Below are 21,275 nucleotides of genomic sequence, written 5' to 3' on the forward strand. Positions count from 1 at the left end.
CATCCAGCCTGGGGCAGTGAAGGAGTGCAGATGGGTACCAGGACCACTGTTACTGGCACTGAGTACTATTAATAGTATATGGAGGCCGGTGCTGGGGTTGGGGGAGGGGAGGAAAAAATATCTGGCAGAAAGGGCAACATGTGATTACCCTGACAATGAAGTCAAAAGTGAGTAGTCATCCATACACACACAAAAAAATGTACCTAAGCCAGCAATTTTCTCTCTCTCTCTCCCTTCCTCCCTCTCTCTCCTTTTTTTTGTTTTGTTAATCCTTCACCCAAAGATATTTTTCCATTGATTTTTTTTTTTTAGAGAGAGTGGAAAGAAAGGAGAGAGACATAGAGAGAGAAACATCAATGTGAGAGAGATACATTAGTTCCCTCCCGCACATGCTCCAAGCCCTTGACTAGAATTGATTCCAGGACTCTTCAGTCTGCAGGCTCTATCCACTGAACCAAACCAGCTAGGGCCTGCAAGAATTTTTTAAATATTCAATATCTGACTATTTAGTCAAGGGCACTGACCACTTTTCAAATTATACCTATTTTTTTGGTCAGATCGGCAAAAAATGTATCTTTTGGTGTGCCACATAATTTTATTAGTTTATGTGTGCCATAAAAAAAAGGTTGAAAATCACAGACCTATATAATAATTGGTGATCTGGGACTGTTGCAATGCTAGTCTATCTAGAGCTGTAATTCACCAGCAGTTTACCTATAGAGGGATAGTAAGCCACTCTGACAAAAGCAGAAACCTTTATTTACTCTCTTGAAATGGTCACTGTTTAAACAGAAAAGGATGAAAGTATGGCAGAAATAGAGATCGTGCCTCTATGAGATAGAGACCCCATTATAGAGATGAGGAAACTGAGGCTAATAAATGTAGCCTGCCTGATCCCATGCTCTTAACTACCATGACTGCTGCCTCCCAAGGAATGAAGGTGTCCTCTGCACTGTTCAAGGGAGAGAGACGCTGACTCAAGGCACCCAAACACTCCAACCATGGAGATCACCTTATTGCAGGGTAAAGATATTTCACCCACCCTAGCCATTTGGCTCAGTGGACAGAGAGTCAGCCTGCAGACTGAAGGGGCCCAGGTTTGATTATGGTCAAGGGCACATGCCCAGGTTGTGGGCTCAATTCCTAGGAGGCAGCCAATCAATGATTCAGTCTCATCATTGATGTTTCTATCTCTATCTCCCTCTCCCTTTCTCTCTGAGATTGGTAAAAATATATTTAAAAAATAAAAGCTATTCCACCCAACTGTTCCAGAAAATACCCCCAAACCAAGCTAAGGCAGGCATAAACTCCTCCCTTAACCTTGGTCCCTTCCTCTACCTCTGCATTTCCTACCTTAAACAGTAGCCCACCCTGACCTCCTTACAATTTCTCAAAGATGTCCTTCTTTCTTGTCTGTGAGTTTTCATACATTCTGTTCTTGCTGCCTGAAAGGATCCCCTCTCTGCTCTTGGTTAATTTTTCTCCATCATTCAGATATCATGTTAAACTTCCTTAGGGAGAGTTTCTAAACTACTAGGCTAGTTCAGGCCTCCTCCTGTGGCTCCTTGCACCTCACAAATCACAACACACATCGTGATCCATTATAATCTTACGTAGTGTTGCCTCTCCTAGCCATCCACTAGAACACACACACACTGTCAGCTCCATAAAGACAATTATCCGTGCTGGGAGGATAGCAAGCACTTCATGAATATTTGGTGAATGCTCATTCTCCAGCCCCATCTCTTTCTTGAGCTCCAAATAGGCACATTGCCTACTATCTTACAAATAAATTTCAAATTCAACATCTTTGCATCCCCCTCCTTGTAAATTATGCCGGCACCTACTGATTGCCAAAGCCAGAAACCACATCTCTTCATTCAGGGAACATTTATTGAGTTCCTCTTTGTTTCTTTGCTGGGGATACAGTGGGTCATAAGACAGGCTCACACTTTATATGGCACAGAGCTTACAGGCTGGTGAACATCACCTACCTCTTCCTTATGCCAGACAACCCAATAAATGTTATTGGTTATACTGATTATAACTTCTAAATCATTCTCCCAGCCCTGGCTGGTTTTGCACAGTGGATAGAGTGTTGGCCTGGGGACTGAAGAGTCTCAGGTTCAGTTCTAGTCAAGGGTATATGCCAGGGTTGTTGGCTCGATCCCCAGTAGGGGACATGCAAGAGGCTGCCGATCAATGATTCTCATCATTAATGTTTCTCTCTCCCTCTCCCTCTCCCTTCCTCTCTAAAATCAATAAAAATATTTTTTTTAAATAATAATAATAATAATATTAAATCACTCTCCCATCTGTCCTTTCCCAGAAACAACATCTCCTGAATAAGCCATACCCCCTCTGCCATTGTCCTAATTCAAGCTTTTGTCATTTCCTGCCTGTATTTCCAGGAGAGCTTCCTATCAGGGTCTCTGCCTTCAGCCTTGCTCTTCTGTCCCAACCCAGCTACATGGCCCCCTGCTTAGAACTCTTCAATGGCTCCTCAGATGCTTTAAAATAAAATCTAAACCCTCTAGCAAGGTTTGTCTCAAGCGTTAGCCCCTTGCCTTCCCTTGTTCCCTCACATCCCAAAATCCTCCACAAACACCCCACACTCCATTCTTCTCACCTTTGTGCCTTTACATTGCCTTTCTCTGTATCTAGAATGTCCTTACTGTTTCCTCATCTATAGATATTTATTGAGTACCTTCCAGACAACAGACACTGTTACTAAGTGCCAGAGATTCAGCAGTGAGCAAAACAAAGTCCCTACTCTTATGATGTTTACATTCAAGAGGGAAGGATAGCCCTACCTGTGTGGCTCAGGTGATTGGGTGTCCTTCCCTGTGCTGAAAGGTTGCTGGTTCAATTCCCAGTCAGGGAGCATGCCCAGGTTTGCTCAGGAGTCAGCTAATGGGTACTTTGCTCTCACATCGATGTTTCTCTTTTTTTCTCTCTCTCTCCTTCCCCTCTCTCTCTCTGTCCCTTCCACTCTATCTAAAAATCAATGTAAAAATATCCTCAGGTGAGGACTGACCCAAAAAAGCAAGTGAAAGACTGAGATCCATAACTTTAAATAGGATAGATCTCTGATAAGGTAATATTTGTGCAAAGACATGAACGGGGTGAAGTAATACATTCTGAGGGTATATTTCAAAAGGAACAAAAATTGTTCCCCAAATACAAGATCCCTAAAGCAGAACAAGCCAGGAAAATTGAAAGAAAATCAAGACAGCCCATGGCTGATTTGGCTCAGTGGATAGAGCATCAGCCTGTGGACTGAAGGGTCCCAGGTTTGATTCCAGTCAAGGGCTCAATCCCCAGTAGAGGATGTGCAAGAGACATCCAATCAGTGATTCTCACCATTGATTTTTCTCTCCCTCTCTCTCCCGTCCTCTCTGGAAGCAATAAAATGTGTATTTTTTTTTTTTTTTAAGAGAGAGAAAATCAAGACAAACAGTATAGCCGGATCAGAGAGAGGGATGGGAGAAGTCTGGGATGAGTCGAAGAAATCAGATGAAGTGGGCCTTGAAGGTCATGCTAAGTGGGTGTTTCTCCCACCCCCTGACTCCTTTTCATCCTTCAGTGCCAAGTGCAGAAATCACTTCCTAAATAAGCAACACGCCACCCTACTCTTAGCACTTACATATACAATATGTTTAATTTACTACTTTTGCCAGTCTCCACCACACGATGAGTTCCCTAACAGCAGGAGCTCTACCTTTCTGCTCCATGTTTTATGGGCCCCATCACAAGCAGTAAATTGTTTCTGAATAGTTGAAACATTCTTCCTTCATTCTCATTTCATGCCCTGCAAGTAACTCCCCAATTGCCAGATTGGTTTCCCAGTGGCCATGGTACTAGAAAGGAATACCATGTGCTATATACCCTCCACATGCCTTGATAGTAAACACATACCCTCTGGAATGTAGAAATTACATGTGTATGCTCACCATTGTACATTTAATAAACATTATCATTTATCCACACCAGCCTCTTTTCTGGGTGAGACTTAATTGGTGAGAAAATGATCAACTCTGGGTCATGATGACCCAAGGAAGGCACTGCTCATGGAAGGGCCTCCTGAGCAGCCCTACAGAAGCCCCAGCTGAAACAGGTTTGGCTAAGTGGGTAGAGAGTTGGCCTGCGGACTGAAAGGTCCCAAGTTCGATTCCAGTCAAGGGCATGGACCTTGGTTGTGTACCCGGTGGGGAGTGTGCAGGAGGCAGCTGGTTGATGTTTCTCTCTCATCGATGTTTCTATCTCTTTATCCCTCTCTCTTCCTTTCTGTAAAAAAAAATCAATAAACTATATATTTTTTAAAAAAAGAAGCCCCAGATACCCCCTCATCACCACCTTCTCTATTTCATATGGCAACCCATCACCTTCCATCTGCCCAAGCTTGAATCCTTAACATCACCTCAAAGAGCTCCTACACATCCCCATATCCAGAAGTCCTAGAAATTCCACCTTATAACGATTTCTGTATCTACTCCCTCATCTCAGTTCCAAAGGCCCTGCCCAGAGGGCAGGCCTCCACCACACTTCCTATGGACTCAGGTTTCAGCTCCCTAAACCGGTCTCCCTACCTTGTCTCTCTTTCCAAAAACATTCTCCACATGTCCACCAGAGTTCCTCCAAGCAAATTGTACTTCCCCTCTTAAAATTGTCAGCTCTCCCCTCCCCCCCATTTCCAAAATAAAGTCTAACCTGTTCAGGCACCATATAAAACCCTCCTTGAGTTGACCCTGGGCTGTGTTTCTAGTCCTTATCTCCTCCCCTGTCTCTTATTCCACATTCCAGCTCTACCAACTACCTGCAATTCTCTGAACAGCCTGTACCTTTTGGCACTCCACACCGTTTTCCATGCAGTTACCCCTGTGAGAAATGTCCTAGCAGACAGCTACATATCTTTTCAAAATTCAGCTCAGACATTGTAGTCTCTATGATGCCTTCCTAAGAAGAAGAAAGTTGCCCTGCATGCTCCTCTGGTCCCTTTATCACTATACCTATTATCTCGCATGACAATTATTTGTTAGCATGTCTGTCTCCCTCTTGGTTTTCTCCTTCTTGGTTTCCTCCTGCATGATTATGGATCAATAGAGATATTACTGCATAGGCCGTATCTGGGCAGAAGGTCCTCAGAAGTCTCAGCATCTGACTTGTCCTGGGTACTCACTAAGCAATAGTTGAAGGGAGAAACTCACATGTCCTTAAGTTCTTACAATCTTGGTTGTCCTTCTGATCTTCTCCCAGATCTCTGTGCCTCTGACATTACTAGAAATAGGACAAAGTCCTATAAGCAACCAAGAGACATACTAATTTTAAATACAATAATTTATGTAACATTGAAGTCATGATTTATGGTTTTCACTGAATCTGATTTCATTTTTGCCGGAGCCTGGAAGTGAACAGTCATTGCACTTTGCATAAGGTCTCCAGTTACTAAGTCTAGGCTCAAACAAAGCCTGGTGCACGCTTCACTCTACCAGAGCTGTCTCAAATACATGTCATAAATCCATGCACAAAACTCTGTCTTCTATTCACTGGGAGCTCTGCAAACTAATGATAATTGCGGCTACTTTGCATATATCTGTATAAGAGTGCGTGTGCATGTATGTGGGTGTACAAGAGTTTGAGTACACCTCCATGCCCTAATTGGAAACAGCAAATTAAAAAGGAGATGACTGATGGAAGTAGGCACAATGACAGAATCAAGGAATGACAACTGTCAGAGATGACAGAGAAAAATCAGAAAAGAATAAAACCTGATGAACTGAAGTTAGTCCCGCAGCATAAGGCCACTGAGGAGCAAGCGTTCATCCCCACCCCTTTCCCACGCTGCTGGCCTGGGAAGGCCTCATGATCATACAAGAACTGAGACAGGCAATAGTAATTAATCCCAAGTCACCAAAAGAAATGTCCAGTTAGTAAGCCAAAGCATACATAGCTCTGCTTTTAAAGATATTTCAACAAAGATGGTTGAATAAGAGCATTCTGGTGTTTAAAGGAATGCAGCTTTCTTAGAAATTTTACTTAGATGGAATAATCCTTGCTCTACATGTGACTATCTACCTACATCTGAGCAGTCCCCAAGAGCAGCATATCCTAAAATTAGTTTCACCAGTAAGTCAACCTACCATATCATCTATAATAGCTTTAATAATCTAGCCGACAGCAAAACTCACACATGTGCAAAAAGATATTCACTGGAGCATTCTCTGTAAGACTGAAAGAGTTGGAACCAACTTAAATGGCCATTAACCGAAGACCTATTCTTAAAATTAACATGGAATAACATGAAGCATTTTTTAAAAAGTGGATCTATAAATAGAAAAGAATGTCACCGATAAATTCCTGGAGAAAGGCACACTGTAGAATTATTTGTGGACTATGATCCCTTTTTGTAAACCATAGAACAAAACTACATCTGGAGGAGCAAGAAAAAAATCAGGAAGGGCACACAAACTGCTAATGATGCTTACTATGGGCAGCTGGGCAAAAGGTAAACTGGTGGTTTTTTTACACTTTGGCACTGTTCGAATTTTCACACAAAGCATACATTAAAAAAAAAATTTTTTTTTTTAAATAAAAGCATTTCCAGGGGCATGCATTTCTTCCCGTCTCCTTCTCACCAGCTACTCACATCCAGGCCTCCGCCCTGGCGCTCCCCTCAACACCTCCTGCCCCAGCCCCACTTACAGATGCAGGCAGCTGCCAGCAGGCGGCCAGCAGCATAGGGGGCAAAGCAGCTGGGGAAGAAGGGCTGCACCATGTAGTTGGCAAAGGTGATGGCGATGATGGCCTGGCTGGTGGGCTCGATGATGAGAAGGGAGGTCCAGAGTCGGATGAAGGCAGGGAGTCCCCCGAAGGCCTCGAGGATGTAGGCATAGCTGGCCCCAGACTTCTTAATGGTGGTGCCCAGTTCCGCGTAGCAGAGGGCCCCAAAGACAGAGAAGATGCCCCCAACGGCCCAGATGACCAGGGAGAGGCCAAAGGAGGTACTATACATGAGCACGCCCTTAGGGGACACAAAGATGCCCGAGCCGATCATGTTCCCCACAATCAGGCTCACGCCGTTCAGCAGCGAGATCTCCTTCTTCAGTGTCACCTGCTCGGATCCTGCGTGGGCCTCCTCCGCCAAAGGGGAGGCGTCCCCTGTGTGCTGGGAGGCCACTTCATACTTCACACCGTTCACCATGGCGGAGGCGGAGAAGAGGCTTCACCAGCTTCCTGGCATGGCCCTCTAAGGAAGAATGGTGAAGATATACATCAGGTGGTTGGCAATTCCATGGATGGGCAGCCACCTCCACCTACCAGGGCAGAGACCTCTCTCTGCTTCCCACCCATGAAACTCTTCTTCTCGTGGGAGCTCTGGCTCATCAAAACAACCCCAACGTGAATCATTCCCCAGAGAGATGATCGTGAGGCTAGTGCTGCCTACCCGACTTACACCATAGAAAGCTGAGTCCTGGTTCTATCGGAGCCTGCCGTGACAGGAGGCAGGCATGAGGGCAATCATCTGGCAGTTACCGGGTGTAAGCGCAGTGATTTGAGCTGGCATTTTCCAGCCTTACCTCAAAAAGGTCTGCCTTGCCTCCCATTTCAGACTCACCTCTCACCCGTGCTGAGATGCAACACGAGGAACCAACCTTGCAAGCAAATAATCTGTGGGTTCTCCTGACAACACTGCTCTTTCCCCATCCTCCTCCCCAAGGATTCTAGCTCTGACAAACCTAAAGGCTTCAGTGATCTCTTGCTGGAAACCCATAACCATCACCTGCGTAGGTGAAGTCCCAGCAGCTTCACCCTATCCTGAAAGAAGACAGGCTATTCTCCTTCCCCAGATACCTTTAGATCCCCTGCCACCGAGGCCCTCCCATCAGCACAGGTGCATCACCCCAAACAGTATGAATGGGAAAAGGGTGATCCCAATGTGCAGCCCAACCTAGAGATGATTGGAGTCAGCTGATGACCGCTCCCTTCCCTGGAGATACAGCACCGGAAGCCAAGGCTAAGAAACAGCTGAAGGGGGGCAGCTGATGCCGGCACCGCAGAGCAGGAGACAGCTGAGAGAAAGAGGCTAGGCTGGCCGAGCGAGTGGAGAGATACTAGGGCAAGAGGCACTGGGGAGAGCCAGTGGCCAGACCCTGCGCAGCAAAGGGGTCTGGGGGCCAGGGAGCGGGGCTGAAAGAGAGAGTGGGCAGCACGCACTACCTGGCCAGAGGTATAAGCAGGTTCCTGCGGAGGCAGCAGCCAGAGGAGGCCAGGAGCTGTGTGCTCTGACCACTCCCCGTCCTCAGCCAGCAGTGAAAGGAATGGCCTGCCCAGTGCTTACGGAGGACTTAAGTCAAATCAAGAAGTCAAGAAGGGCGGAGGGGATGAGGGCAGGGCGGGGGAGAGGAGGATTAAGCAACTGTCTGGGTCCAAGGTTCACTGGCCCCTCACCCCTGGAAACAAAAAAAAAAAAAAAAAGGGCAGCTCGGAGCTCTGGGCTCAGCACTTTCCGAGATAAGGAAGGCGCTCCCTCAGGAATCTCCTCTGACAAGGAACAGAACAAAGGCCTGGCAGCTGGGCATGGCTCTGAAGCCCCGGGGAAACTGCCCCCTAGCAAATTAGCCCTGATAAGGCCGGGCGGTGGCTGGGAAGGGCCCTACCCCAGCCCAATTCTCTCTCACCCCAAACCAGAAAGGCAGGAGGATTGCACAACGTGACTCCACTCCGAAGGGTTGTTCATGCGCTGAGATTAGAGGAAGTGTGAGTGCAATCCCTGCGCCTCGTGATTGGCTGTGCTGAGAGGAGAAGTCCGCACACTTCCCCACGAGTGAGGAGTGGCTGCCGTGGGCCAGTTCCCCACGGTTGAGCCCCAAGCTCCTATCAAGGAAACAAGGTCAAAAAAGTATCCCCAAGCCTCTGACTGTATCTCCTTCCCTTCCATGTGCCCTTTCATCTTTAAAAAGACATACCAGGATCTTTGGGTAAGCAGAATTCTTATAAACACACCCCCCAAATACAAGTTAACTCCAATTTCCTAAAAATATGGGGAAATAAGATTTCCCTGAACATACAGACCCAGAACAGAAAGAAACGGTAGAGTATTTTTTGGAAATCATAGATTATTTTGCCTTTATAGTCTAGTTAGATATGGTATTTGGTGTCTCTTTTGCCAAAAGAAATACATTCTATCCCTTCTGAAATGCAACTACCTGACCCTTTCCACAATATTTCTAAAAACCTTCTTTGGTTATTCTATAACCGGAGAATAAAAATCCAAGGGACCTTGTCTTTACCCTACACTCTCCCATCCTAGCCCCTTAAAATTTATTTTTTAAAACAAGAGAGCGATCCAGATGTTAGCCTTCCCAGAGATCTTGCTTCTCCCAACCCACCCTCACAAATATCTGAAATCTGTAGATGAAAAAAAAAAAAAAAAAAAGGATTATATGAAAAGCAACCTCACAGGATAATCTAATCATAAATTCCTAACTAGGCAAGTCATGTTAGGTAGTCACACCCCTATATATAGGTATATAACTTCTTTCTAAAGGCTTATCTTTGGCTCAAGTCCTGTACATTGCTTCTATACATACAGGTTACACACCTTTGAAATGCCCCTCCTTCTAGTATATGCCCACCCTTTTAGGACCTCCTTCTAAGACATGATCACCCTCAAGAATGCACATAACGCTAGAACCAGTTTGGCTCAGTGGACAGAGCGTCGGCCTGCAGACTGAAAGGTCCAGGGTTCGATTCCGGTCTAGGACATGTACCTTGGTTGTGGGCACATCCACAGTAGGGGGTGTGCAAGAGGCAGCTGATGGATGATTCTCTCTCATTGATGTTTCTAACTCTCTATCCCTCTCCCTTCCTCTCTGTAAAAAATAAATAAAATAGATTTAAAAAGAAAAGAAGAATGCACATAACCTTAACCTATAATCTAATCCCCACCTTACTTTTTTCCACCTTCATGTAATCTTCTTTACATTTCTTCCTTGATTTCAAATGCATTAAAGAAACTATAATACTGTTATTCTCAGGACCATATGAGAACTTGCTTCCCTAGCATATGTTGCCAGTTTGGCCCAAGTAAACTCATAAAAATTCTCTATAGGACTGCCTGGCCAGCATGGCTCAGTGGTTGAGCTTCAACCTATGTATGAACCAGGAGGTCATGGTTCGATTCCCGATCAGGGTACATGCCCGGGTTGAGGGCTCAATCCCGTGTGGGACATGCAGGAGGTTCCCTGTCAATGATTCTCATCATTGATGTTTCTATCTCTCTATCCTTCTCCCTTCTTCTCTGAAATTATAAATATAATTTTATTTTTTAAAATTCTCTACAAGTTTGGACATTTTTATGTCCACAAATCTGACCAGAGGAGACTGTCCTTCTCTCCCAGGTGCCCCCTAAATACTCCTATAATAGCTGTCATTTATGAGCACTCATCAGGGCCGGACTCACTGCTAAGCACCTACATGCCTGATCTCATTTAATCCTCCCTGCAGTCCCTTAAGGCAGGCACTAAGTCCCATGCCAGGGTGGCAAACCAGTGAGGGAGGCTAGCCAATAGAGCCCAAGACCTTAACTGGCACTGCCATACCTCCCCAAGCCACCCCCCACCTGCCCAGCCTCTAGGCCTTCCTCAGACAAGAGGCATTATCAGATGTCTGCCTAAATGAATTATCCAGAGGAGGCCGTGATTAAATTAAAAAGAAATCCTCTGCTCTCCCACAGCCCTCCCTAGACCTTCCACCAAAGCCCATTCCTGCGGCTCCTCCCCTTTCTCTCTCTTTGCAGGGGATTACCCATCCTCTTGGCAGCACTGCCCTCGCCAGGGTGCCCACTGCTAAAGCAAACAAGACCCATGGAAATACATCATCATGCCTGCCCTTTTAAGACCAAATCCACGGGCACCAAGGAGTGGGCATGAGTCCTAATGGGATGTTAAAAAAAAAAAAAAAAAGGCAATGAAGGTGGGATAAAGGAAGGAGAGAGCGTGAGGGAAAGTGGGGAGAGAAGCCTGTCGGAGTTAGTTCCTGGCTAGTGGTATCCGAAAGGTAAAAGGCTCCTCTTAGAATCTTGGGACACTCCAGCCAACAGCATATCCCAGCGGACTCACCAGGAATGCAACAAGCAGACCCTCATCCTCTCCTACGCTTCATTGGCCCACACCAACTGGGCAAAGGTTAGGGGCTACCCTTCACGGAAAAGATGCCCCCTCTTTCCTCAACCACCGCCCAGCACCGGCTCGAATCCCTCCCTGAGACCCTAGTTCCCAGGGCACTGCTTCCACCAGTCAGGCAGCCTGGGACCGGCAGGACCTCTCCTAAAGGGCTCTTGACTGGAGAACTCTGCAGAGCTTGGAGCCCCGTGCGATAAAGGCGTTCCAATAAGCAGCACCCCTTGCCTTCTTCCCCTGACTGATGTGCATTCGGGATCCAGTGGAGACTACAGGACAGCACGCATCCCACAGCCTGTGGGAGAAGTTGCAGTTCAGAGGTTCAGGAAACACAGGTAGCAGGGCCCCCGGCATGCAGTGCCTGGCACAGCAGCCAGTGGAACCCCTTGCCCTGTCCCTACCCATGCATGGCAACACCAAAACACCCTTCCTCCGGGAACCGGCCCACAGCTCAGGGTCGTGGCTCCTCGGTCGAGCGCAGGGAGCTGACTGTGAGCAGATCCTTTCTCCCCCAGGGACCCCATGTCCTGCCTTCCCAGCTCCAACTGGTCTGTGCTGCCTCCCTAACAACAGAAACAGAAAACAGATACACTCTGGTACAGCTAGATTGCCCCATCACCCCGGGCTGGAAGCTCAGCTCCTCCCTCCCCAGTTCTCCGTTTGTTTTTCTATGCTCCACTGTAGCTAGACAGCCCCTTTTTTAAAAAAAAAGTGAAACAAGAAATTGTTTACTCCTGTGGCCAGGCCTTTCACTAACGTAGGGCTGCAGTCTCTGGGCAGAGGGAGGTCAGAGCTGGGACCAGGAAGCAGGAGGCTCTTGAGTCTCCTCCATCAGTCCATTTTCAGGACTCACTCCATCCTCCTCCTGCACTTCCCCTCTCACCCACTGTCCCCGACTCCCACCTCTTACCTGTCCCTTGCCCTTGGGGCAGGTGCGAGGAGGAGGGGCTACCAGCACGCTGGGACTAGGGGGAGGGAAAGGTGCTAAGAGGGGCACCGAGGTGTGGCTGGAGCTGCCGCAGCTGTTGACTCTGGGGAGAAAAGGCAGAGGGTGCCGATCAAATGAAAAACAGGAAAACATATGTGTGACTCTGGCCAGCAGCGGCGGCGGCGGCGGGGAGGGGCCTGGAGGACGGAGGACGGGCTGGAGCTGGGACCCATAAGACCTCAAAGCCTGCCCGCCCCCCTCTAGGCTCCTCCTCTTCCCTACCTCAGCCCCCCGAACTTCCTCGTTGCCCTTCATTTATTCCCAGGGACTTACAGTGCCCTTCCCGTGGGGCCTTTACAACTCTCCCCCATAACTCCATTTCCTCGGCATCTCCCCCTGGAATACTGACATTGGTCCTGCAGAGGGCATGGGATCCATGGCGAGGGCAATAATGGACCTCTGTGGCCTCATCTCTCTCAGTGCCATGTCAGCCCCTATGTAAAGCAATACATGCCGAGGAATGTCACGTGTGGGGGTACAGGTGAGCACATACCTAAACACTAAGCAATCCCACTCACAGCTCAGGTCCCCAGTTGGATCAGGTGATGTGTGTTTCAAAGGAAGGCCACCTAAGGGCTAATGAGTTGGCGCCCCTCCAAACCAGGATTTTTTAAATATTTGTTGCATGTTTATTTAACAAAAGTAGGGAGATACGATTTTCTGGGAATAAAAACTGTGAGCCTCATTCTTTCTATTCAAAATTAGAACTTACTACATGAATTCATTACATACACTTTCTGAAGCAGACAACTTCGTGGTAGCTATATTAAACTATTTAAAATGTAGATTCAGCTGAAACCGGTTTGGCTCAATGGATAGAGCGTCGGCCTGTGGACTGAAAGGTTCCGGGTTCGATTCCGGTCAAGGGCATGTAACTTGGTTGCGGGCACTTCCCCAATAGGGGGTGTGCAAGAGGCAACTGATCAGTGATTCTCTCTCATCGATGTTTCTGACTCTCTGTCCCTCTCTCTTCCTCTCTGTAAAAAATCAATAAAATATATATTTTTAAAGGTAGATACAGTCCTGGCCAATGTGGCTCTGTTGAGTATCATCCCATGTACCCAAGTTTGCCAGTTCAATTCCTGGTCAGAGCAGATGCCCAGATTTCAGGCTTGATTCCTAAGGGTGAGGATAACAGGGGGAGGGGGGAGAGAGTCATGTAGTGCATTCTCACATTGATGTCTCTCTCCCTTCCTCTTTCTCTAAAAATCAATTTAAAGTTTTGGTTTTTTTTTAATATAGATACAGCTGAAACCAGTTTGGCTCAGTGGATAGAGCGTCGGTCTGTGGACTGAAAGGTCTCAGATTCAATTCCGGTCAAGGGCATGTACATTGGTTGTGGGCACATCCCTGGTGGGGGATGTGCAGGAGGCAGCTGGTCAATGTTTCTCTCATCATCGATGTTTCTAGCTCTCTCTCCCTTCCTCTCTATAAAAAATCAATAAAATATATATTTAAAATAATAATAATAAATAAATAAATGTAGATACAGCATAAATCTCTCTCAGGGAGTGGCACTTCACAGGGTATGGTGCATTCTCAGAATTCCAGCTGTGACTGCTGCCTTTAGGCAACTGAAAGCTGGTCACAGGACCACATCGTGCAGCTTATGCCTGTACCTGCATGTTGCAAAATTATTGTGGAGACAGGCTGTCCAGGTAAGCAGTTGTTAAGGATCTCTCAGTGGATGGGAGCCAACTTACAGTTCACCCAGAGACAGACAGAAATCTGAGTTCACGGGCACCAGATGTCTGAATTACCCCCAGAATCCTTTAGTGCCCTTTTCGACCCAGGCTGCTGCCCGGCTGGCCTGCCCCTTTATCCTACTCTGGGGTCGGTCCAACGTGTAAATGAGAGAAGTCCTGGAAAGTCTGCAGCTGCCCCTCGGCTCTGGCCCCTGCTCCCTCACTCCACTCCGGCCACAATGGCCCTGCTGCCACCGCACAAGCATGCTCCTGACTAAGAGCTTTTGCAATTGGTCTTTCCTCTGCCTGAATGGAACCTTCTTCCCAGAGATAGTGTTCATTCCTTCACTCCATCCAGGTCTGTGTTTGAGTCCTTCCTGAGGAGTCTCTGAAAAAGCTCCATGCTTGACTTTTCTTCAAGGGCACTCACTACCACTCCTGAGTTGAGGGTTCCGTGGAGTTGGGGGTTCAATGGAGTTCATTGGTTGTCGACTCCCTCACTAGAATGCACGCACCACGAGAGCTTCATGCCCAGTACAGGGCACATGTAGACCAAGACATGTTTGCTGGAAGAATAAATGAAGGAATGAACAATATTGTCCTCCCTCACAAACAATCACACACACACACACACACACACACACTGATTTCCTAGCAGCCCGGCTCTGGGAATGCCCTTGACCTTGCCCTCTGGCCCACCTGAAGAAGCTGCTCTGGTTTCTAAGCAAGGAGTGTTTAGAAGCCTTGGTTCTTCTTCAGAGTAATGGGCTGAAAGGAAGGGGAAAGTATAATGTTCAGTTTACCGGGAGTGGGGGGGGGGGGGGGGTGCCTAGCATGATCTGAAATGAGCTTATGTTCCATTAGTAGGAAAACCAAAGGGCCCCCTCTCCTGTGCTCTCGCACATCCGGAAAGCTCTCAGGGCTCGGTCTCACACCCAGCCTGGGGGGGGGGGGGGGGGGGGAGGCCTCTGGGTGCCAGGGGAGCGAAATGTGGGCCGAGCCGCGGTGAGAGGGCAGAGAAGGCAGAGCGAGGGGGCGCGGGCCCAGCAAATGCAGCAGGTGGTGCGGGAAGAGCGGAGCGCCCCCTTAGCATGAGCTCTCCGCAGACCCGCCCCGGCTCCCGCCCTCAGCTCCCTCCGCCCTCCCGCCCCCGCCCCCGCCCCCACCCCACCCCCGCCCCGCCGGCGGCTGCGGCCACCTTTGCCCCCTCCCCGCTCCCCCGCACCAGCCCCCCCTTCCCGCCCGGCCCCTTCGGTCAGCCCGCCGCCTCTCTGGTGCCGCGCCCGCGGCCCTGGGATCGCCCTCCCCTCGCCCGAACCTGCCCGCCGCCCCGTGCCCATCGGGAGGTCGGTCTTCCAGGGGGCACCGGTCTGGCTGCGGGGCCGAACCCGGTTCTGCCTTGGGGCGCCTGGACCCCACTCCCCCGGCTTCCCTCCCGCCCCCTCCCGGGCCCCAGGAAGCGCTGCAAGAGGGGGTTGTGGCGGGTAACCGCTCAGGGCGCAAAGGGCGAGAGCCGGGGACCCCGTCACCCGCCCCCTGCCTCCTCCGGGCCCCCCGGAAAGGAGAGTGACCGCGGGCACCCCGGGCGCGTCCTCCGCCCCCCCGAGCGCCCAGCTTCCTCTTCCCTCCCGGCCCGTCCGACGGGGGTCTGCGCCGGAGCCCCAAACCCTGCAACCCCGACTCCGGCCCCGAGACGAGCGGCTGCAACTGCGAGGGACTCTGGACTGCAAAGCCCCATCGGAGCCCGGAGGGCTCCCGGAAGGGCGTCTCCGGCCCCATCCCCGCTCCCCGCCCCCTCGGGGGAGCTGTTGCGTCAGTTTCGAGATCCCAAATGAGGAAAAGTGGTCTCCACCGGGCCGGAGAGGTGTCGGGCAGCGGAGCCGCCGCCAGGAGGCAGCACTTAACAAAAAATGTTGGGGTTGAGGGCGCCGGGGAGGCCGGAGTCACCAAAGCACCTTTCAATCTGAAGAACTTTAGAAGCAGCGTGGTCCCCACAATAGAGGGATTTGCTGGGCTAGTTCAAAAAAGGCACGTGGGAATGCTTCCACGTGTTTTAAGGCTAAAGGATGACTTATAAATAATAGTTACCTTTTTTGTCTATACCTTTTGGACAGTCTCGCTTTGCAGTTTCAAAGCCAACATTGCTCCTCTGCAGAGATTTGCAGAGCCACCCTCCTTCAAGACCAGTCTGAGGAAAAGGCACACTGCCGAAGAGACTTCAAAGCTTTCGGGCATGAAAAAGTAGTGTAGCCCTAGCTGGTTTGGCTCCGTGAATGGAGCGCTGGCCTGGGAACTGAAGGGTCCTGGGTTCGATTCCTGTCAAGGGCATGTACCTTTGTTGCAGGCACATTCCCAATGGGGGGTGTGCAGGAGGCAGCTGATCAATGTTTCTCTCTTATCGATGTTTCTAATTCTCTATCCCTCTCCCTTCCTCTCTGTAAAAACTCAATAAAATATATTAGAAAGAAAAAACAAGGCAGTGTAGCCCTAGTTGGTTTACCTAATTGGATAGAGCACATGTGTCAAACACAAGGCCCTCGGGCCAAATCCGTCCCGCCAGGCCTTGCAATGTGGCCCGCACCGCGCTGTCATCACTGCACTCCGCTGCGTTTCCATCACAATGACAGTTTATGACTGTTCCGTAAACCATTCGGCCCGCGATTTAGGCTGGATTTTAGATTTTGGCCCCTTCTCTGATTGAGTTCGACACCCCTAGGATAGAGCATCGGCTTGCGGACTGGAGGGTCCTGGGTTCCATTCTGGTCAAGGACACATACTGGGATTATGGGCTCAGTCCCCAGTAGGGGACCTGTAGGAGGCAGCCAATCAATGATTCTCTCTCATCATTGATGTTTCTATCCCTCTCTGAAATCAATGAAAATATATATTTTTTTAAGTAGTGTAGTCCGAGGTCATACTAATTTAGCAGGGATTTGACAGCCATGGGAAAAGAAAAGGAATATGTTGCAATAAATTATGTAATAAAATAATATGCACAGCAATGTATTGTGTGAGTCGCTGGTTTCTAGTCATCAATTCCGACACTTTGTTTATTAATCCTTATCCAAGGATATTTTTTCCATTGTTTTTTAGAGAGAGTGGAAGGGAGGGAAGGAGACACACACACACACACACCCGTTGCCCCAGCCAGGGCAGGGATCAAGCCTACACAACCCAGGTACATGCCCTTGACCGGAAGTCAAACCCAAGACCCTTCAGTGCTTGAGGCAACTTTTTAACCACTGAGAACACTGGTGAGGGAAATTTCCACACTTCTTGCTGAGTGTGACAGTGATTTGGTCTTGAGCTGTCCTAAGAAGGAAGATACAAAAGAAATGTGAAGTGAAATAAGACATTTCCCCAAACTTAGAATTTGGTCACAAGCATGCAAAATTAGGTGGAATTGGCAACCCCCTCCCCCGCCCCCTCAGCTTTACTTATGCTCTTTCTCCAACATCATCATTATTCATCACAATGGTTAAAAAAGCACCTAATTTGCCTAGCCGATGTTTACTGTCAGTACTAGTTTGTTCTCTCCCTCCCTCTCTCTCTCTCTCTCTCTCTCTCTCAAAATCCTCGTATTTCCTGCTATTTACAACCCATGGGTTGTCACCCTGCCACATCAAAATAACCACGTCAAAGGCTGAAATTGTCTTCCTTCCCAAGACCTTTGCCCTTCCATATTTCCCAGGTTTCCTAGTCAAACTTCCTATCCTGCCCCCAAGTTTCTCCAGCTCTACCTCCTTTATTCCCACAGCTATTCAAGTATTACATGTGTTCACTTCTGCATGTGGAATTCACAGTGTCTACACACCCTAGTTGTGCACTTTATTTTTTAAATATATTTTATTGATTTTTTACAGAGAGGAAGTTAGAGGGATAGAAAGTTAGAAACATTGATCAGCTGCCTCTTGAACACCCCCTACTGGGTATGTGCCCACAACCAAGGTACATACCCTTGATCGAAATCAAACCCTGGACCCTTCAGTCTGCAGGCCAATGCTCTATCCACTGAGCCAATCCGGTTTTGGCTATTTGTGCACTTTAATGCATATACCCTATTTTTTTATTTTACAAATCAGTGGTGTCCCCTGCTGTGTGAGCTTCTAGAATAGAGAAATGTTGCTGGTTTGGTTCTACAAACATTATAAAGATACTAGAGGCCCGATGCATGAAATTTGTGTGTATGTTGGGGGGTGTCCCTCAGCCTAGCCTGCAACCTCTCCAATCTGGGACCCCTGATTGGAGGGATGTCCGACTGGCTGTTTATTTTTATTTTTTTAAAAAAATATATTTTATTGATTTTGTAGAGAGGAAAGGAGAGAGATAGAGATTAGAAACATCGATGAGAGAGAGTCATCGATCAGCTGCCTCTTGCACAACCCCTACTGGGATATGCCTGCAACCAAGGTACATGCCCTTGACCGGAATCGAACCTGGGACCTTTCAGTCCCCAAGCTGACGCTCTATCCATTGAGCCAAATCGGTTTCGGCCCGACTGCCTGTTTAAACGGGACTGCTAGCTCCTAACTGCTCGCCTGCCTGCCTTCCTGATTGCCCCCAACCGCTTCTGCCTCCCAGCCTGATAACCCCCTAACCACTCCCCTGCAAGCCTGATTGCCCCTAACTGCCCTCCCCTGCAGGCCTGGTCACCCCTAACTGCCCTCCCCCTGCAGGCCTGAGTTCCTCTCCCCCCCAACTGCTCTTCCCTGAAGGCTGGTTGCCCCCAATTTCCCTCCTCTGCCAGCCTGGTCACCCCTAACTGCCCTCCCCTGCAGGCTTGATCTCCCCCAACTTTCCTCCCTTGCAGGCCTGGTCCCTCCCAACTGCTCTCCACTGCTGGCCTGATTGCCCACAACTGCCCTCCCTTGCAGATCTGGTCCCTCCCAACTGCCCTTCCCTGCTGGCCATCTTGTGGAGGCCATCTTATGTCTATATGGGAGCAGGATCTTTGACCATATAGGGGCAGCCATCTTGTGTGTTGGAGTGATGGTCAATTTGCATATTACTCTTCTATTGGATAGGATAGCGACCTGGTGCATGGGTGGGGGCCAGCTGGTTTGCCCTGAAGGGTGTCCCAGATCAGGGTGGGGATTCCCTTGGGGCATGGGGGTGGCCTGGGTGAGGAACCTGTGGTGGTTGCAGGATGGCCACGCCCCCTGGCAACCAAAGCAGAGGCCCTGGTATCTGGGATTTATTTATCTTCTATAATTTAAACTTTTTTTTTTTTTTTTTTTTTTTTTTTAATATATTTTATTGATTTTTTACAGAGAGGAAGAGAGAGAGATAGAGAGTTAGAAACGTCGATGAGAGAGAAACATCGACCAGCTGCCTCTTGCACACCCCCTACTGGGGATATGCCCGCAACCAATGTACATGCCCTTGACCGGAATCGAACCCGGGACCTTTCAGTCCGCAGACCGACGCTCTACCACTGAGCCAAACCGGCTTCGGCTATAATTTAAACTTTGTAGTCTTAAGTGGAGGCCAAGGCAGGCCAGGGCAGGCAGAAAGCTTAGCTTCCTCCATTGCCAGGGAAACCCAAGCCTCCTGCTCTCTCTGTTGGCACAGCCATCTTGGTTGGGTTAATTTGTATACTCACTCCTGATTGGCTGGAATGTGTGGCGTGTGGGTTTGGCAGAGGTATGGTCAACATTCATATTACTCTTTTATTAGACAGGATAGCATTGGTGGTAGTGCCAGCCTGTCACCTTTCTTGCCAATCATGAATGTTGACACTGAGGTTATTTTTCCAATGCTTGGCTTCTACTACTTGATTCCCCAACTATAAACTATGTAATGGGATTCCAGCATTGTATGTCTCAGTTGTCTATCTCAGAACCTGCCAAAGACACGTGGAGCCCAGCTTAGGAAAGGTGTCACTCAGTGGTTATTGCAACTGTAAAATAATAACTCCACAACCATATTTTGGTTCAATTTCCTGATCTCTGAAAACTATAAACAACCTGTATAAATTATTAGTTCCTGGGCTGTCTTACCTACTTTACAGGTTTATTATGAAAATTATAGAAATCATTTATATACAAGTGCTTTTTGATAAGTGAAAATTCAGTGTGTGAATGTAAGATAACAATGGTTCTCTATTGCCTTATTTCTCTTGCTTAATTTTTTGGGTCCATCTGGTGTTTTACAGCCAAGTTTCTTTTGTCCCCGTCTTTTCTGGTTCAGCCCTAGCCTATACTATTCTTATTGTTATCAAAATAACTTCTTTTACTTCTTAAACTAGGATCCACCCTTCCCCTCTTTCAAAGCACAGTTCAGAGGCACCTCCTGTGGAAAAAGTTTCCAGTCTTGCAGAAGGAAATGATAATTTTTTAACAAAGAATCAACCAATGAATGCATAAGTGGAACAAGAAATCAATGTTTTGCTGTAACCGGTTTGGTTCAGTGGATAGAGTGTCAGCCTGCGGATTCAAGAGTCTCAGGTTCGATTCCGGTCAAGGGCATGTACCTGGTTTGCAGGCACATCCCCAGTAGGAGGTGTGTAAGAGACAGCTGATCGATGTTTCTAATTCTCTATCCCTCTCCCTTCCTCTCTGTTAAAAATCAATAAAATATATTTTTTAAAAAGAAATCAATGTTTTTTTCTCTCACTCCTTCTCTCTAAAAAGATCAATTAAAATTTTTTAAATATTTGCACAAATGTGATATATGAAACTTTTAAAAAAATATATTTTTATTGATTTCAAAGAGGAAGAGAAAGATAGAAACATCAATGATGAGAATCATTGATCAGCTGCCTCCTGTATGCCCCCTACTGGGATCGAGCCCATAACCTGGATGGAGCCCTTGACTAGAACAGAACCCGGGACCATTTAGTCCACAGGCTGATGCTCTATCCATTGAGCCAAACCATGAAGAAATTAAGGATGACTTACTCAAGGCAAGTAAGTGATTAAAAAAGAGGAAGGAGCCCTGACTGGTTTGGCTCAGTGGATAGAGCATTGGCCTGCCAACTGAAGGGTCCCAAGTTCTATTCCAGTCAGGGGCATGTACCTTGGTTGCGGGCACATACCCAGCAAGGGGTGTGCAGGAGGCAGCTGATTGATGACTCTCTCTCATCCATGTTTCTAACTCTCTATCCCTCTCCCTCGCTGTAAAAGATCAATAAAATATATTTTTTAAATAAATAAATAAATAAATAAATAAATAAATAAATAAATGAAGGAGTTACAGATCTGGGTTTGCCACTTACTACTGTGTTTCCCCGAAAATAAGACATCCCCTGAAAATAAGACCTAGCGCAACTTTGGGAGAAAAAATTAATAAAAGACACTGTCTTATTTTCAGGGAAACAGGGTAGTACCTACCTCACAAAGTTGTTGCAATATGTGCTGATTGCTTTTATAAAAATTGAATCAGATCCTAGTTTGTTACTTCTTCGTCAGGAAAGCCTTCACA

The 21,275-nt window shown here is 47.8% G+C and overlaps 1 protein-coding gene and 1 long non-coding RNA gene across 3 annotated transcripts in view; both read right to left on the bottom strand.

Annotated features, from left to right (window-relative positions):
• Positions 1-12,243, bottom strand: part of SLC7A7 (solute carrier family 7 member 7) — a 32,034-nt gene extending 19,791 nt beyond the window's left edge. Inside the window, exons 1-2 of one of the 2 annotated variants that reach the window (XM_036448704.2) lie at positions 12,091-12,243; positions 6,703-7,246 (exon numbers count right to left, since the gene is read on the bottom strand). In XM_036448704.2, the coding sequence (XP_036304597.1) occupies positions 6,703-7,201 (499 nt within the window). In that variant the 5' untranslated portion in view covers positions 7,202-7,246; positions 12,091-12,243. Of the gene's footprint in view, positions 1-6,702; positions 7,247-8,217; positions 8,381-12,090 lie in introns of those variants that run through there. The other variant, XM_036448697.2, reaches the window with a different exon arrangement.
• A 1,402-nt stretch (positions 12,244-13,645) lies between these two features.
• On the bottom strand, positions 13,646-14,657 carry LOC123652704. Its single transcript, XR_006742173.1, has 2 exons — positions 14,553-14,657; positions 13,646-14,419 (listed from the first exon to the last, which is right to left on the bottom strand). It is a non-coding gene; the product is annotated as an uncharacterized LOC123652704 (long non-coding RNA).
• Positions 14,658-21,275: the final 6,618 nt, after the last annotated feature.

This window comes from Pipistrellus kuhlii, unplaced genomic scaffold (genome assembly GCF_014108245.1).
Source record: "Pipistrellus kuhlii isolate mPipKuh1 unplaced genomic scaffold, mPipKuh1.p scaffold_m20_p_1, whole genome shotgun sequence".
In the NCBI taxonomy this organism is placed as follows: Eukaryota; Metazoa; Chordata; class Mammalia; order Chiroptera; family Vespertilionidae; genus Pipistrellus; species Pipistrellus kuhlii.